The 18,793-nt window shown below is 39.0% G+C and overlaps 1 protein-coding gene across 1 annotated transcript in view; it reads left to right on the forward strand.

Moving 5' to 3' along the window:
• LOC127975441 (lysophosphatidylcholine acyltransferase 1) overlaps nt 1-17,196 on the forward strand; it is a 40,451-nt gene extending 23,255 nt beyond the window's left edge. The window contains exons 10-14 of the mRNA XM_052579498.1: nt 12,268-12,393; nt 13,048-13,201; nt 13,341-13,439; nt 13,551-13,692; nt 14,085-17,196. Of these exons, the coding sequence (XP_052435458.1) occupies nt 12,268-12,393; nt 13,048-13,201; nt 13,341-13,439; nt 13,551-13,692; nt 14,085-14,236 (673 nt within the window). The 3' untranslated portion in view covers nt 14,237-17,196. The remainder of the gene's footprint in view (nt 1-12,267; nt 12,394-13,047; nt 13,202-13,340; nt 13,440-13,550; nt 13,693-14,084) is intronic.
• The last annotated feature ends 1,597 nt before the right edge of the window (nt 17,197-18,793 follow it).

An 18,793-nucleotide genomic window follows, 5' to 3' on the forward strand; every position in this document is an offset into this window, starting at 1 on the left:
CTAATATAAAGGAAACCAGGCTGATTACATGAGAGATAGAGCGCACACGTCACCCGCGCAGTGTGAAGTACAGACTGAATAGATTGTCAACATCCCACCACTGTATGGCGAGATGAGACGCAAACTACGGTCTCAACTGAATAACATCTAATTATGTTTAAAGTTAAAGTTTTGATGGATGAAGACTGCAATCAAGGTAAAGACGATTGTGGTAGTGTACAGCAGTCGTACAGTAAGCATGTGTGAGACCAATAATGATGCATGTATGAGTGCTCTTGACACACTGATCGCACATTGTATTTATACACAGCACTGACATTGCCATACATTCACATTGTTTCCACACATTCACGGTAATCAATGGATCTGTTTACAGTAGTATATATATGCAGTCAGCAGGTGGTGAGTTTAGTTTTTATTTTTTTATTATTGAAATTATTGCGATAAACGATAATATTGTCATTCTAAGATCAGTTTCAACTAATATAATGATAATGGCATAATAATGAAGGTACACCTTTTCAAAAATCAATAAATGTATTTCTTAAGAATATTTAACACTGAAAATGGAAAACATTTAAAAAAGTCCACAATAAATGAACAAAACAACCAAAAACAATAAAAGCAATGGACTCTCAGTCTCTGTAAAAATAAAAAAATAAATGCACTTGAATAAATACCAAAAATAATAAAGAAAACGGATGTAAACAAAATTGCACTTAGAAAATTTTAGGCTAAGTCATAAATAGTGCCAGTTAGGACCTTTGTAAACAAACAAACAAAGCATCAACAGGCCATATGAAAAAAAAAAACTTTTGAAAATTAATTTCTCCAGCATAAAGCTTTGTTCAAATAAAGCAAAAGTGAATTGCCGTCTACAGTATGTAAGAAATACCAACATGTTGACTTTGTGTGGCTTAAGGCAGGATCTCTCAGAAGTAGCAATGTTGCCAGTTGTGCTAAACATTCTCTCTGAGCTGGTGCTTGTAGCACAAATACACATGTATTTTTGGGCCAACTTGGCCATCAAAGGATATCTTCTTTGATTGTCGTGCCACAACATCAAGGGACACAAGATGCATCAACTGCATCTTCTTGAAGGAACTTGGTCAGCTCTGCATCAGCCTGCACTCTTTTTGGAAATGCAGCCTGGGCCTGACTGAGATTACGAGCTCTTCTGTTTTGGAGAAGGTCACTCAGCCTCTTATTCATGGTGTGGCAGCTCTCACCACTGGTACCTTATCCACTTTCTTCTGGTCCTAAGTCCAGTAGCTCTTGCACAAGCTGATGTTTGACATCATCCAATGCACCTGCCTCCTCCATGCTGCCACAATACCTTGGATCTAAGATGGTGGCCTTTTTCAGGAGGACTTGGATTGCATGTGAGCTGTCAGTACCCTGTACATGTTTTGTTTAATACTGGCTGTCAGTGCAGTGTCATCTGGGCCTGGAGAGAGAAGGTCATCTTTAATCAGTTCCAACACGTATTTTTCCCCCAAGAGGATGTCTGTGAAGTCAGCCAGTGGTTTTATTGCTGCACTGATGGACTCCGACACAGAAACATCCTGCCAGGTTGGATTGAGGTGGCTGTGTTTTTGGTCCTCATTCAGGACACATTTTATGGCTGGGAGTTGCTCCAGCACCCTCTGTACCATCTTCTGCTTAGTGCCCCATCATGTGACAACACCCTGTGTGAAAGATAATATTGTTCTTGTTCATTAGTTAGTCTATCAACATTCTTAAACAAAATACCTACTCTTTACATGTCCATTATTTATCATTATTAATTTGAATGTTTGTATGTTATATTATGTTTATATGCCAGTTAGGGATGCTCATATTGACCATTTAACTGTTAACCGAAAATAAACATTTTGACTGATTAATACTATCAGTTAAAGGTTTTTTTATTTTTATTTTTTTTTTTTTTTGCTGAGAGGGTGTTACACCCCTATATATATATATATATATATATATATATATATATATATATATATATATATATATATATTAGGGGTGTAACGGTTCACAAAATTCACGGTTCGGTTCGATACGATTCACTGGTGTCACGGTTCGGTACGGTACGGTTCGGTACATTTTAGATACAGCAAAAAGAAAAAATTGGCATACAAATTTCCTTGATTTTTAAAAAAAAAATTATTTATTAAAACTAACAAAGTATGTTTTTTTTTTTTTTTTTTTTTACATTGAACAATGATGGAGCTATTCTTTACCCATCTTTTATGGTGTTTTCTTAGCAGCATACTGTATGAAAGAAAAACAGCTCCTTATAAAAATAAAAATATGAAATTGTTGTAGTAGTTATGAACAAATACAAAGATGTAACTTTTTATATGGAACTCTATAACTCTTTATATTGAGTGTTTTTACTCAATTGGTTCTCTATAGGGTTTATGTTTTTGGAACAAAGCAGGAATTACGGTCTGGCTGAAATGGGCTCGTGAAGGAATATTGTAACGGGGCTCACTCAGTGCGCGCTGAAGGCTCGTTGCAGAATGGCTAAAGGGTCTTTCACACAGGACGCGGTATGCGCGGTGCTGGACCCTGGGCTCAGCGTTGCCCTTCAGATACAACATGATTTGCGCTACACTATGCCAAGAGCAAAGTAGGTGGAGTTTTCAAAACTGCACGTGCATACGTTCTATTTATAACAGTTATTCTATCTAATAACGTGCAGGCCTGTTAATTGTATCGTACTGCTCAGGAAATTCCGACACAGTACAGTAAATGGTAAATGGACTGCATTTATGGTAAATGGACTGCATTTATATAGCGCTTTCAACAGACCACATGGCCATCCAAAGCGCTTTACAATTTGCCTCACATTCACCCATTCACAAACTCATTCACACACCGACGGCGGTGTCACCCATTCAAGGCGCCATCCAGCTTGTCGGGAGCAGCTGGGGTTAGGTGTCTTGCTCAAGGACACCTCGACACTTGGTCAGGTGGAGCCGGGGATCGAACCACCAACCTTCCGGTTTGTAGACAACCTACATGAACCACTGAGCCACTGCCGCCCCTAGTCCATGTTGATTTCCGTGCTTGTTTTGATGCCCGATCGATTGGTAAAGTGCACCCAAACACCAGACCTGTTGGTTATTGGAGGATCTTCTCATTTCTAGTCTGTTAAACGCATTGGCCATTTTGCAACGAGCCTTCAGCACGTACTGAGTGAGCGAGCACCTGACTGAGTAGCCTAACATAAACGTATAAGTTGGTGTTTTTTTTTTTTCTTCAGGGGTGTCAGGGGCGTTGCCTGTTACGTCGTTTGGGTTATTGGGATACCTTGTTGAACGCATATCATTATATTTCACAATTTTTTATTTATTTTCCAAATATAATTAATTAGTCCAACGAACCGTTCGGTACATAATGCGTACCGCGTACTGAATCGAAAGCCTCGTACCGAACGGTTCAATACGAATACGCGTATCGTTACACCCCTAATATATATATATATATATATATATATATATATATATATATATATATATATATATATATATATATATATATATATATATATATAAAAGCCTATATTTGTTAACTCACTGGGTGCATTGAAACACGCAACCACCACCTACAGACATATTTAGCTGAGCAAGCCAAATGAAGCAAGTGAAGAGTAGGCTACTATGTGGGACCATTTTGACAGAAAGGGCAACATAGTTACTTGCAAAATATGCTATGCTATGTATTAAAATAAAGCAGTAGTGCAAGTACAATGCAATATCAGTTGTGACGCAAACATCCACAAGCAAATAAAAGTTGCTTCCCAAAGCTGGCCACTCTAGCGAGACGTTATCTCTTTACTCCCGTGACATCTGTGCCATCGGAGAGGGTGTTTTCTCCCACGGGCTGTCTACAGGCTGCGCTCCAGTTAATAATCAGATAACGAGTGGCGGTTGTCAGTTGGGAAAAATAACTGAAATGAGCATCCCAAATGCCAGTGCATAGCCTACTTAAAGACTAGATACTGGGTTATTCTACAGTAAAGGCTACTATAAAAAATAAAAACTCTTTAAATATTTTATTTTGCTAATTAAACTATCAATGAATTAAACACCACTCACCAGTACTAGACTGTTTTGGGGGATATTATCCTCACTCTGTGCCTTCCTCAGGTCTCTCCTCTTGAGCCAGCTCAGGTTGAATGTGGTGACCAAACCTTTACAGAGTCCTATGGCATGAGCTGTCTGATCTTTGTTGCTGTCCAGACCATGGGACACAGCAAGATGGAGGTTGTGACCAAAGCAATTGAGCCAGGGCCAGGAAAGATCCCTTATTGCAGTGACAATGTTAGCACCATTGTCTGTAGTGATGCAAACTAGTTTGTGCTCATCCAGTCCCCAGTCTGCTACAGCAGACTTCAGGTTTTCTCCAAGGGTGTCAGCAGTATGGTTATCTGGGACATATCTGGTCTCTAAACACTTGGAGTGCAGGTTCCAGTCAGCAGTTATACCTCATATCCGTAGTGGCAGAGAAAAATTGGATGTATTTGATCTCCTTTAGTATGTCATCTTTTATGCTGTTGTTACAGTTGTGGAATTGCCATTTGTGACACGTATGTTCTCCCAGGCAACTCATACTGGCTGTCAAATGTTTGCAGCAGTCATCAAAATGCTGGCTTTTTGACGATACAAAAGGGCAGCATCTCTTTGGCAATTAAGCACACTACACTGTCGGTGAGTGCACGCCATTTTGCACTGTCCTGTCTGTATTTTGTTTGTCGACCAAATGCCCCAGTGATTCTGCACTGTCAGGAAGACTGAGTAGTTGTAGTTTTTTTTTTTTTTTTTTTTTTTTTTTAAGCCGGGAAAAATGCAACAGATGATTGGGTTTAGGTGCATATGCATGTTTGTTGTGTTACCACTTTTAGTTGCTACTGTTTTACAACAAATGCGACATACCAGCCCACTCAGGTTAAGTGGTTCACCATGGTCATTCAGTTTGAATCCGAAGTGCTCCCACACTGCAGCTGTCGCGTTTGACTTTGAGACCAATCCCATCTTTTTCTTTTTGTATTTCTCCAATTCACAACTAGCGTCTTCTCTCTCCCCTGGCAGTCCCCTCAAGAACTCCCACCTTCCCACACAAAGACCATGTGACTGACAAGAGGGTTCAAACAAACATGGAAACAAGCATGCAAATGGAAATTATCACAGCTGGAAAAATTATTGAGCTATTTTTTAATTTATTTTTATTGTGCGATTAATTAATTTATTGACTATTGCTACAGGCCTAGGCATCTCCATGTGGTCCTGTTCAGTATTGCAACTAGACTTCTCTAAAATGTAAAAAGGCTCTTTGCTGTTGCACTGTACACATACATTTCATATATTCAAGTTCCGAGTTTCGTATGTGCTTATATGGGCTTCTTTGGTGTCCTTTTGGTGTTCGTAAGGGTCCTTTTTTGTAAAGACATCCAAATTAATATAGACAAAAGGCTTGCAGAAAATACAGATTTTTGAGAATCACCCTTTAATCGTTTGGTTTACATTGCTGGATATAGCAAATATATGACAAAATAAACATTTGAAACGAGATAAATCTCTCTCTCTCTCTCTCTCTCTCTCTCTCTCTCTCTCTATAAATATATTTGTATAATTCTGATTATAGAAGACTCACAGATCATTTGAGAGCATAAAATGTGCTCAGCTGTCATGGAAACAATGCAAAAACTGTCCTGAAACTTTGTATATTGGGTGAACTTTGACTATTTGTGTTCAAGACATTTGTGTTTTGTTTCTCTTTCGCTCGACTTGCTCTACATCTCTCTATGGGAAATGCCTCCCGCGTGGCCATCCTTGAAGCCCTATATAATCATGCCCATCAGGCCCACACTCTCGGGAAGTCCCATCCATTCAAATCCTATCCAAAAGACTAGTTACCACTTGTTTGTAGGGCGTCTGGATAAATAAGAACAGTAAGTGTATCGAAGTGCTTTACCAAGCATATAAAGTAGACAAAAATCAACATAGCAGTTGAACATGGCTTCTTCTATGAAGTCAAGCAAGTCCAGAGCACCTTCTCCCCCTTTGTCCTAGGGGATATGGATTTACTTTTGCAGCTCGGGATCTGCATTTAGTATGCCTGGCATGTCTGAGTCTGGCATGTCTGAGCATGCCCAAGCAGAATTACAGTCACTGGTCTCTTGTAATCAATGCAGCAAACTGTCTTGTACACATACTTGTACAAGATGTGTTTAGCGATCCCATTAGGGGTGTAACGGTATATGTTTATCATCTACCGTACAGTTCACGGGAAAATTCCAAATGGATGTGATCATCCCTGTCATCTTAGAGTGGGGACTTTGGAGTGAGCAGGGCATGTGTGTGCCATTAGCCATTTTGGAATGCACTTGGGAAAGGGAGCGACAATTTCTTCATCTTCAGTCGGCATGTTTCCGTGACAACGCAAGCACGTGGTCTGTCAGCAGATTCGCTGATGGACACCGGCATAAAAAATATACATTTTTATACATATTATACAAGTTTAATACATATTAGTTTTATATATATATATATATATATATATATATATATATATATATTAGTGCTGTCAATCGATTAAAAAAAATTAACTAATTAATCGCACAGTTTTTTAAAATTAATCGCGATTAATCGCAATTAAAAGACTGAAACTTTTTGGATATGTAAATGTAAAATGTAAATAATTAATGTAAACTCAAGACTAAGAAACTATTTAAATTCAAAATATGATTGTTTATTGGCATTTTTGTTTAACTTGTAACACAGATTTTCTCATGTAAACAACATACCTGCAATAAACCATCAATATCCTCCAAATTAACTGTTGGCTTGAAAGCCATATTTATTACAGAAATAAAAACACAGGCATGTAAGTACCATCTGAATTTCAAAACAATCAATGCCAATAAAAAACAAAAATGATTTCCATGTTGAATTCTAAGTGGACTGCAAAAAAATTCCAAAGTATAGTCATTGCCAGTGCTTTAAGTGGGCCGGTATGCACCAGTACTCAGTACCGCCACTTCCAAATATAGCTCTTGAGCGTACCACCACCTCTCCGTGCGCCCAGAACGTGCTTGTAGCGTACCGGTACGCTCATTTGGACATCTGTTTTAATAGAGGTTTTAATCTTTTACCTGCACTGCCGATTTTCAGAGCGCCCTTCACAATGCAAGCTTCCTAATTTATCCCACCCAGAGCAGAAACTACATTACCCATTCACCCTTAAGTTATACAAGTGAATAGCGCATGTGTCGCTTTTCCCACTGTTAAGTGTCAACAACTCAACGTGGCCGGAGAAGGTGTGTGAAACTCGTTGTGAGTTATACTAAAGCAAAATCTTGAGTATTTATTGTCTGATAAACATTAAAAACTGTCTGCGGAGGTTGAGTCGTCCTGCAGCCCCCGCTGGCTGTTCATTGGCTGCAGCATCTTTTTTCTAAGTTCTAAAAAAATACCGTAGACGGCAAGGCACAAATTTAGATATTCATTTATCTAATTAATCTATAGCCTATGCACAAAGACAATATGATCTTTTTGTCCCCTTTTTGTTTTAAGGCTTGATGAAGCGAGAGAGCGCAAGTTGCTGCAGCTGAGGAGGACAGTGATGCACGCGTACAGGAGTGATTGACAGTTCGCGGCACTGTGTACAAAAAATACTCTGCTACACAATTATTTCGTTATTTTCATTTAAGCTTATTAACGTTAGCGTTACAGAAAGGTCTGATTTACGCACTGTTACAGTCATTGTTTTTTTTTTTAAACAATGACATTTGAGTTCATGATTTTAATGTTGCTGTTTCTTGTGGCAGACTGAATGAAGAGTAATGTTTCTTGTGGCAGACTGAAGAGTAATCCGGCAGAGTTTTATACTGAAACTTTCCGTCTAAAAGTCCTTCTTTGGTCTTAACCATATTTATTTGCACGTTGAACACACATAGGCCACAACTGGAAATAAAAAAAACTGCAACCGCGTTAATTGCGTTATTTTTTTTTAACGCGTTAAATATTTCAAATTAATCGAATGCGTTAACGCGCTAATTTTGACAGCACTAATATATATATATATATATATATATATATATAAGCATATTTTGTAAACGTTTAAACATAAAATGTAGGTTTATTTGTTATGCTAAAAACAATAAAAAAAGACATTTATAACTTTAAAACTATGGCGTTAAAAGTGTGCCTCAATCCTAAGCGAGTAATTGGACGTTTTGAGCACCGATAACTATATTTTGCAATCACATTACATTATATTTTGAACAGAAATTAACGATTGCAAAAAAAAAAAAAAATGTTTGAGCAAAGAAAAAATGATTCCGTGCTCAAATGTATTTGCTTGTTTTCTATTATCCATATTAACATGCAGTAATAACCCCTCTCACGCAGTTTACTCAGGTGCTCTCTCACAAACGTATTCTCTGCGCTCCTGTCAAGTCCCCCCCCCCCCCCCCCCCTCTGTCTCTCTCTTTCTCTCTCTCTCTTTCAACCTCTTAATTCTGTGCGGGCTTAACTCTTGATACACGCTCGCACAACTTACAGCGGCGTTACAAGTGTGCCACAAAATCAACCAATCGGAAAATTAAAGGTCAAGTGTGATTGGCTGTTAGTCTCCAATCAAATTTGGTCAGTTTCCATCACTCAATTCTGTATCTGTATCTATCGATACTTATCGGTACATCTAGACAATTGGGGAAAATGCACAGACTCTCAGTGGTTACTAAACATGATCCAAAAGGGGTAGACACTGCAACTGTGCAATTTTGAGAAAACCTTCAGTGCTCTCAGGAATAAGACAGTCAAAAGTGCAAGTGGAGGATGTAAACATTTTGAGGGAAGAGATAAAGGATCTCCTTCTCAAAGAAGTAATTCAGAAGGTGCCAGCAGAAGAATCACACAAGCCAGTACTTTCTGATCCCAAAGAAAGGGGAGGCATACAGCCTTTTCTGGACCTCAGAGAGACCTCAAATACCTGAAGAAATACAAATTCAGAAGGCTGACACACAAGTCCCTGCTTCATTCTACACAGACAGGAGAATGAAGTTTCAATATATCTGAAACATGCTTATTTCAGATCCATCCCTAGCACAGGTCATTTCTAAGGTTTGCATTAGAGGGGAGGACATACAACTTCAGTGTTCTACCATTTGCCCTGCCTCTAGCACCCCAGATTTTCACAACACTGATGCAGGGCATCAGGATATTAGCGTATCTCAATGACTGGCAAATTTTTTGCTAGGTAATACAGGCTGCATACAAGGGCAGTGTTAATACTCTGGGATTTGTAGTAAACTAGAAAAAGAGCACATTAACTCCAGCAAAGTCAGTGGCGTTGCTGTGTTTAAACCTAAATTCAGTATCTTACCAGGCATCCCTGTCAAAACAGAGAGGAGAGACTTTAGGGAACCGTGTGAATCAGTTTCATCTAGGAAAAGCGGTCTCTTCGGCTGTGTCTGTGGTTGCTGGACCTCATGGCTTCAGTTATAGGGTTAGGTTTAGTAAATGTAGTGCCTTTGGGGCTGCTTTTCATGAGATATTTTGAGAGATGGACTGCTTCTCTGAAATTAAATCCCTCCAGACATCTGCACAGGAGGGTGTGCTTCTCTGGTGGGACAGGAAATTCATGATGGAAGGTGTGCCAATGGGAGTGGTCTCAAATCGCAAGGTGGTCACCACAGACACATCCTCACCGTGTTTGGGAGTGATAATGGAACGACAACATGTGGCAAGGACAGAATTTTTTTTAGGTTTTGATGCCATAGGAAAGCTGAGTTCAAGCCCTTTCCAAAACTCTTTTCATTTTGAACATAACAAAAGTCATGGTTATCTGAAGTTGTCTGATTGCTATGATTTTCCATTAAAAAAAATAAAAAAACAGGCTTAAGGTGAGACAGGTTCATCTTTCACTTCTACTTCACGATCACTGTCTGTCAGGAGCGCTATACTGAATCATTACACAAGCAGACTAACTTTACCCTGAAGAGGACAGTTGTTCGTTATTTATCATGAACATAGACTCTGGCTTTTTGATCACCCCTTGTATGTTTTGATAGCATGAATAGTGTACCTTGTAGGTAGAAAGCACAGCACACCTGTATAACAGACTGTCTTCTGATTTCTCTTTAGCAACATCATCATCTGATCCTCATCTCTGGATGTTTAATAGTCCATTATAACATCTTTTACGGCACTGACATCAACAAGATTGAGCAGATTGAGATATTTGCAAGACCGTCTAAATGAGCAGCTACGCCAGACTGCATTGTTTTCTTGCACTCTGCCATCTTACGATATTAAAAAATAAATAAATAAAAACTTTGCGTGCTGTAGTTTACACAGGACTGGCGGGAAATGTGCATTGATGCACCTTTATTATATACGTTACTTTATTTACTTTGATAGGTTAACGGTTTTTGTGTTGTTAAGAGAAAGCACCGATGTTAGACAAGACAGACAAGATGTTATAGAATAATAATTGAATGAAAGCCTAATTTTGACGACAAATACACATACAACCTATTTTTAGAATTTCCTGAAAACGTCCCAGTGCGACATCCAACGGGTTGTCTGGAACTCCTTGCAGTTTTTTTGCCCTCAAACACTTCCTCCTGTGCATAAAAGGCTGACGTGTTAGTCAGATCATTCATTCATTTATTCATTTAGCTAACGCTTTTATCCAAAGCGACTTACAATTGCTATATATGTCAGAGGTCGCACCCCTCTGGAGTAACTAGGGGTTAAGTGTCTTGCTCAGAGACATATTGGTGTCTTGCAGTGGATTCGAACCCAGGTCTCTCACACCAATGGCATGTGTCTTATCCACTGCACCAACACCACCCCACCACAACAGTGGTTGTATATATAAACAGTAGGGGTGCTCCGATCATGATCGGCCGATCGTTAATGCGCATCTCGTCAGTAAAGCCGGTTCTCTAATCAGCGGTTAATTCCATCAGGTGCGTGATTTCACATAGAGCAGCTGTTACTACACAGAGCCGTTGTTAACTGAGAAGATGCGCAAATAAACGCTGAAAATTAAGTGGATTTGCGCATCTTCTCTATTAACAATGGCTCTGTGTAGTAACAGCTGCTCTATGTGAAATAATGCACCTGATGGAATTAAACGCTGATTAGAGAACCGGCTTTAATGACGAGATGCGCATAACATGATCGGAGCACCCCTAATAAACAGGCAAGGGGGAGTCCGATCGAGGAGTCTGCATGCCCTGGGAAAGAGAGTTTTGTAATGGACAAGAAGCACTTGCTGACCCTTGGAGCAACACATGTTCCAGGACAAATAACTATCAGGGCAGACCTGTTGTTGAGGGAAGTCCTCATTCAGTGGACTGGAGGCTCCACCCAGAGGTGGTTCAGGGAATATGGGACAAATATGTTCAGGCAAGAGTGGATCTATTTGCCTCAGAGGAGAACACACATTGTTCCCTATTCTTCTCACTAAAGGGGATGAATGCACCACTAGAGTTGGATGCATTAGCACGTCCCTAAATGGAGTTCCTAGAACTAAATGCATTTCTAGTTCTTGTGGTGCAAAGACGCAAAAAAGTGGGAACTTCTGCCAGTAGTTCTAGGAAATATGAAAAGGTTCTATCTGTTGCAAAAGACAAAATATACGGTTTCTTTCATCAGTGTTGGACATTCTTACCTCCCTTTAAAGATACTAGAAGGCGGCAAAGCCTTCTCTACAATCAAAGTGTACCTGGCAGCCATTTCATCATGTCATATGTGATTTAATGGTGAAACAGTAGGAAAGCATCCTATCGTAAGTAGACTTATGAAGGTGTGCACCATCTGAGACCAATTACCAGACCTATGTTACTGTGAATCCTAAGAAGGGCAAGGCTCTGTCAAAACAGCGACTGTCTCATTGTATAGTGGAGGCTATAAAGCTGGTGTATTCAGCAAAGGGTCAGCAATTACCAGCAAACCTAAGGGCCCATTCTACAAGAGGAATGACCACGTCTTGGGTGTTATATAAAGGCATCTCTAGGGAAAATGTATGTGCAGCAGCTGACTGGGCCTCTACATACATTTGTGAGATTTTATAAATTGGATGTTACAAAGTATTGGTACAGGCAGTGCTGGAAGCACAATAAAAAATAATAATAAAATAAAATAAAAACAATAAAGGAGAACAGAAACTCACAGAAAACAGAAATATCCTATAGTGAAAGTTTGGTGAGTTTAGCGATTGCGTGTGTCTTATTCTCATGTGTTGTGTCTGAAGGGCCCTGCAGGTCCCCGTCACAGACTACTCGTATGAAGACTGTCAGCTCGCCATGGCAGAGGGTCAGATCCGGCTGCCCATCGACACGTGTCTGCTGGAGTTCGCTAAACTGGTGCGCAGTCTGGGGTGAGTCTCGTTATCATTACAGACATTTATGAGGAGAATTAACCTGTACGCACTTCAGCATGCAGAAGATGAAATGGCACTGTCAATCCATTTTAGGTTTCACTAAATTCTTATTTTTCAGTTGTATTTTTATTCATGTATTTATTTATTTGTTTGTTTGTTTGTATATGAAATTAATTTTTAATTAAATGAATTTGTCCATTGGAAAAATATGTTTCCATTGCATTCTTTTTTCTTTTTTTTTTGTTATAGTAAAGTTTTTGTAATCTAAAAACATATCAATTTAACATCAATTTATTTAAAGAACAATAAAAATGGCATTTTTAGGACACTGCGAAATAAGCTTTATTTATTTATTTTTTGTTTATTTTGTATTAGTCTTGCTGTGAAAATCAAAACATGAAAGAGAAATCGCAGTATTCATTGAAGGTTTAATACGGTTATCTGTATTACTGATGAGTACATTCTACTCTCCATATTGACAGACACTAGTGCATATCATGATCTGACTGAGTGTGCAGCCCTGCTCTTGATGTGTTCATACAACATTTGCATATGCAGTAGATTGTGATTTCTGTGTGGCTGTGCTGATGTGAGTGCATGCGTGCTGACTCTGGATGAGGTTTGTACTGAATAGCTTGTGTTGGATCTCAGGCTGAAGCGTGTGAACTCAGAGAAGCTCCTGCAGGATTATGGGAAGCGTGCTCGTAAACTGCAGGGTCAGAGACTGAGTCTGGAAGATTTCTCCCAGTTCCTGGAGCTGTCCGTGTCAGGCGAGCTCAGACACATGTTTGCTCTCTTTGACGAGGTAAATGAATATCCATCCACACAGTTCTGAGCAGGATATATAATGGTTCATGATAAGATGTGAATCAGATGTCTGTTCCCTCAGTCATTGCTTGTGCTCAATGCCATGAAATATTTCCATCTTGTCTCTCTCGGAGCAGAATGAAGACCACTCGATGGACGTCCGGGAGTTTGTGATCGCCTTCTCTGTGGTGTGTCGGCCTGCAAAAACACTGGACACCATCAGGCTGGCCTTCCAGGTCAGATGAGTAGATTGAATGATTGAATGACTGCACTTGCAGTGATGATGATGATGATGGTGATGATGATGCTCAGCTCTGAGAGTCTGCTGGTTTCTGTGATGTCTTCAGATGTTTGAGGCCGATGAGGACGGTGCGATCACCGAGAATGAGCTGATGTGCATCTTGAGGACGGCGCTGGGTGTCGGAGAGCTCAAAGTCAGCCGTCTGTTCAGAGCCATCGATGAAGAGGACTCGGGGAAAATCACCTTCGGTAAGAGATCCGTTCATACTCTCAACTGACCTGCCCTCTCTGTTCTTCTCCTGGATTTCTGGAGATTAAGTCATTATTTCCGTTTCACCTGACGTCGCCTAGGATTGTGTAGATGATAAAAAGTTTGCATTTAACACAATGACTTAAAACAATATGGCTCAGTATGATTATTAAATCACTGAGATTAAATGAAGTAAATCCATGCACTGAATGTTTCGGGGTGAAGGGGTTTATTCTGCTATGATTTGCAGGGCAACACAAGCATATGTAACCACTGAGCCTCTTCTGTCTTAGTTCCCACGAGCTGCTCTTAACAGAAGCATCTGAATCATGTGTGGTGTAGAAATGTACAGTTATTTGACTCTTGTTTCTCTGGCGTCTCCCGCTGACAGAAAGCTTCAGGGAGTTTGTGGATCAGCATCCAGACTTCGGCGAGCAGTTCCTCTACTCAGACAACGCAGGGTTCAGCAGCAGTTCCCCGTCCCACGCCGCCAACGGCTTCTGCGCCGACTTCAGTCCCAGAGAGCAGAAGAAACTCGTCTGAGCGCCGCCGCCACGTTTACTTCCTGCTGTCCGTGACATCTGATCGGTTCCTTTATGCTTGCTGGTTTTCTGTTCCCCTCAGCATCACTATTTCAAAAGCAAATTGAAGGGAATTAGTTATTTGTGTTTTGTTTTTGGTCAGAGATATACTTGAAAGCCAAGCACTTATTTCTTTTCTCTTGGGGGGATTTATCTGTGTGACTGATACTGACCGACTGTGCATGTTTTTGTAGTTTCCTGCGCTCCCTCCATGTCTTTGGTTTCTGTCTTTCTGAATTGATAAGTGAGTATGTGCATGGGCTGGATGCTTGATGGCAGTATTACTCAGTATTTGATCTGATCGTTGAGCGCCAGTGACAGATATCTGATCTCGGTCTCCTCCTGCGGGACGACTGAGCGTCAGATCTGAGGTGCACACACGACTGGATCCAGTGCTGGTCTCAATCAGAATCAGCCAGTTTTATTATATTATTATATCTCCGATTCCTTCATATTTCGTCCCTTCGCTCAGGGGAAAGCGGTTAACGGTGTTTGTTTTGGGAGTGTGTGAGTGTTTCCTTTCTCTTATTCTTTTATACATTCAGTTGCACATTATGAATTATGGATGTCCAATAATCATTTCATGATCTCATCACAATCAGCTGTTTCATTTTGATTTACTTCAGGTACTGAAATAAACGGCTAAAATCTTGCATTAATAAGGACCAAATACAGAATAACGACTGTGGTTTAGATTAATTTGATCAATGTTATCCATCATAGCCAAAAACAGAGCGTTTACCTTTTGATAAACATATTCCTGTATTTTTCTATTTTTCACTCATAGAGGCAAGTGAAAAATTGACTTCAGGTCCAATCATTTGGCCAATACAAGTGGCTTATTCTAATATTATAGTGAATTTTTATCTGCATTTCATGTCAAGTAAAGTCTTCCTTCCTCCGTTTGAGCTCCGGTTTCTTCACACGAACAATCAGAGTCTGAATCCTCATGAATGATGTTTTGGAGAAAACGGAAAATTACCTTAGTGAATAAATCTACTGCCTGATGGGAATGAAAAAAATTCAATATCAAATCACTTTATTATTATTTTATTTTTATTTTTGAACCACACAATAAGGCCCAAGTTAAGCAATGTGCCGTTATTTTCTTAAAGTTTGGTCTTAAATGTGATTTACCACTTAGATTTTATCTGTTGTCGGATAATTTAGCTAAAAGATAGCATTCTTCTATTATTAAGATGTGTTTATGGTCGCTGAGCTAATGTGAAGATGCAGGTTTGATCAGTTTAGTCTCCACAACATTTCACCAACACCTCAGACGTCTGCGTTTCTTCCAATCGGAGATGTTCGAGTCACACTTTACTTCTCCAGTGAAATCTGACTTCACTGTCGGCTCTCAATTCAACTCACATTTTTGGAAAAGCAATATTTAATCGATGTCACCACCTTTTTGAAAATGATTTCTGATATGTATTTTGAATATTCCGAGTGCTGGGCATTTTGTGAATTTTGATATACATAAAGAAATGTCCTCTCACTGCCATGACAGATTTGTGATCTAAAGTCTTATTTTCAGATTGACCTGGTGAACTAGTACGACTAGCTTCTGTCTTTCTACACATACTGTGATGTTTTCCCTGCTGATGGCGCTATGTATGTACTTTTTTTTTTTTAATTTTTTTTCAGAAACTACAGATTTCACAAAGATTATTGTTGGCCTTGAATTTGAGTGTAATTGTACTGATGAAAAGAGAATGTATTGACAATCCATCACAATCAGCAGTCGTGAGTGGCGCTGGATCTGGAGCCTGATGTACAGAGTCTCTGTGCTCATGATGGCTCCTCTCACTCCATGCTTCTCTCCCTTTTTCTAAATCTGATCTCTTATTTTCTCGTGCTGGTACTTTCGATTTTTAAGCTTTCTTTTCATGAATCCTCTGACAAATGTGACAGTTTGCTGGTGTTTATGTGAACGGTTACATGTTACAGTGATCACTTTCTGTGTTACAGTAATTGGTTACTCTTTACATGTTACAGTAATCAGTTAGTGTTGCAGTGATGGTTTACTCTGTTACAGTTAACTGTTACTGTGTTACAGTTTGTGTTTGATTGAACTCTAACTGTTACAGTGATCAGTTAGCGTGTTACAGGGGCTTTGTTTTGATATGTATCCACACAGATGATACTGTATTGTGCAGACGGGGATTGTGGGTTTGCTCTGGATCTAATGGGGTTGCAGTTCTTGGATATATAAAGTGAGTCTCATATTTGTGTAACAAACACATTTGCCCCAAGTCATATTCTCATAATAAAGCAAAGTCTAATTTTTGTGAAGAAGATAAAATGTAATGCTATTTTCAGTTAAACAATTGTTTAATTGCTGTTTTAAATTAGACTAATGAGGATAACAAAACAAACAGCCAAAGTGTATTAAATTGACATGAAAATGACGAAGTATCCCAGTTGTTTAATTTGCCGAATATTACTGAGTGAAATCATAAGTAATAATCAGAAATGTGTGATCTGAGCAAACCTTGGTCTCCTTTCTCACAATCAGAAGCGTGAAGAGTTTCGTTTTTCATTGTAATCTAATGAAATGAGGAGCCAGCATCTCTCTGGTGTGGAACTTGATTGTGTTCAGCGTAGAGTTTCTTTGAAATCCCTCACAGAAGACCTGCTCTCCTCTGTGTTCGTAAAGGTCCTGTGTTTATTTCTCTGGTGTCTGTGGCGCATGTCTAACACTGAGCTGAAGAAGAAAGGCTGAAGTCCTCCAGGTCACGTGTCTTTCTGATGGCTCTTCTGACACTCTTCTGGCTCAAGTAGATCTTTTCTATTTTGCCCTGACATTTATTTTGTAATGTATCAAAAGAGTCATATTTACAAGGTTCCTGGGTTTGTCTGTTTTGACTGCTATGAAATGACTTGTTATTCTGACTCTTTAATAAAAAAGGGAGCACATTCTCTCTGGCTCTGCTTGTTTTCTGTCTCCCTCTAGAGGAGCGGATGAGCTTTTCTCTGAGACGGAGAGAGCTTGTGATGATGGGTTCAGATCTTCATCATAACAAACAATAATGATAAAAGCTCAAGTAGTATTTAATGATTATATTTTCTTTTCGAGGTTTCTGCTGATAATGAAAAGTCATAATTTGTCCTTCCACAAATTTAAGTCTAATAGTTCTGAAAGAAAAAATGAATATCTCCCTCTGTATTGTTATTGTTTTCCAGTAAAAATATCCAAACATCCTTAAATCATGGATTGACCTGAGATGCGAATCAAAGACAAGACGTCTTGTTTTCTGAGAAATTTGACACATTTAATTGAGTTTATGTTTAAAACGAGAACCAATATCTGTCAATGGGAAATTAAAACTTCTTTTCTTTATGAATTCATTAGATTTTTCTGAGCAGGTAGCAAATTTTGTTCTTGCTTTAGTCTTAATCTCACTTAATTTCATTAGTTTCTCTTCTGTCATTTTGCTTTTCATGTAAATTAAATTTAGATTAAGGAATCTTAGATGTTTTTTGGTAACACTTTAGGGTGTCCTATGGGTTATAAGAGGGTATAATGCATTATAATTATCCACCACAGCACATGTGCCTTGCTAAGTGAAACTATTTGGAGCATGCTGCAGACAGTGCAGAAACAATTTACATAAAGACATACAGACTTAAACAGATGATAATCTGTAATATACGCATACAAATACTCAGTTCACACAGTGTACTATTAGACAAATTTACAGTTAGCAATACGCATTATACACAGTGTGTACACATTCTACATTATGTAGACATATATACACATAAAATATGTGAAGGTGCAACAGATTATACATGAATTGGATATGCAAAATGTCATGGATGTGCACTGGGTGTATCCAGTGGTAGCAGATAGATTATTGTATTTAGTATGTAAGTATAGTCCAGTATTGATCTGTGTTGGAGTTAAAGTGTAGTGTGGCATACCGTATTGTAGGATTCTGACTGTTCATTAGTCTCAGAAATGCTATCCCTCATCTAGTGTGGGATCGGATGCTGTGGAGACGTCTTCCTGAGGGCAGCAGAGAGAGCGGTCAGTGGGACGGGAGGCTGGAGTCACTGTTCCTCCAGGATTTCCTTTTACACCGCCTGGAGTTGATGTCCCAAAGTTTATTCAGACACCTTCAACATTTCTCACATTATCAGTTTATTTTGCTATAGTTTAGAAAATGGCAATAAAATATGTCAAGAACACAATTAGATTATACCAATTTAACTGAAACCAATTTCCAAGCAATGTTTCATTTTGTTCAGTCTGTGGTGGGAAAAGATAACAATAGCGATTAAAGAAAATCACTTTAGCAAAGCAAATTTTTATCAGTTTTACTGGAAGACCGCTGTATGAAGATTATTTTCTTATAATATGTCACAGATTACTGAATTTTGCTATCCTGAATAATTTTGGGTTTGACTGTACATAATTTTTTGGGTAAGATTTCCTAAATATTTTGTTCTCTTGACCATCGATCACAACAAATCTCATCTGAGCACTTTTGATGGATGGAATATCGAAAAATTA

Source organism: Carassius gibelio, chromosome B16 (assembly GCF_023724105.1).
Source record: "Carassius gibelio isolate Cgi1373 ecotype wild population from Czech Republic chromosome B16, carGib1.2-hapl.c, whole genome shotgun sequence".
Lineage (NCBI taxonomy): Eukaryota > Metazoa > Chordata > Actinopteri > Cypriniformes > Cyprinidae > Carassius > Carassius gibelio.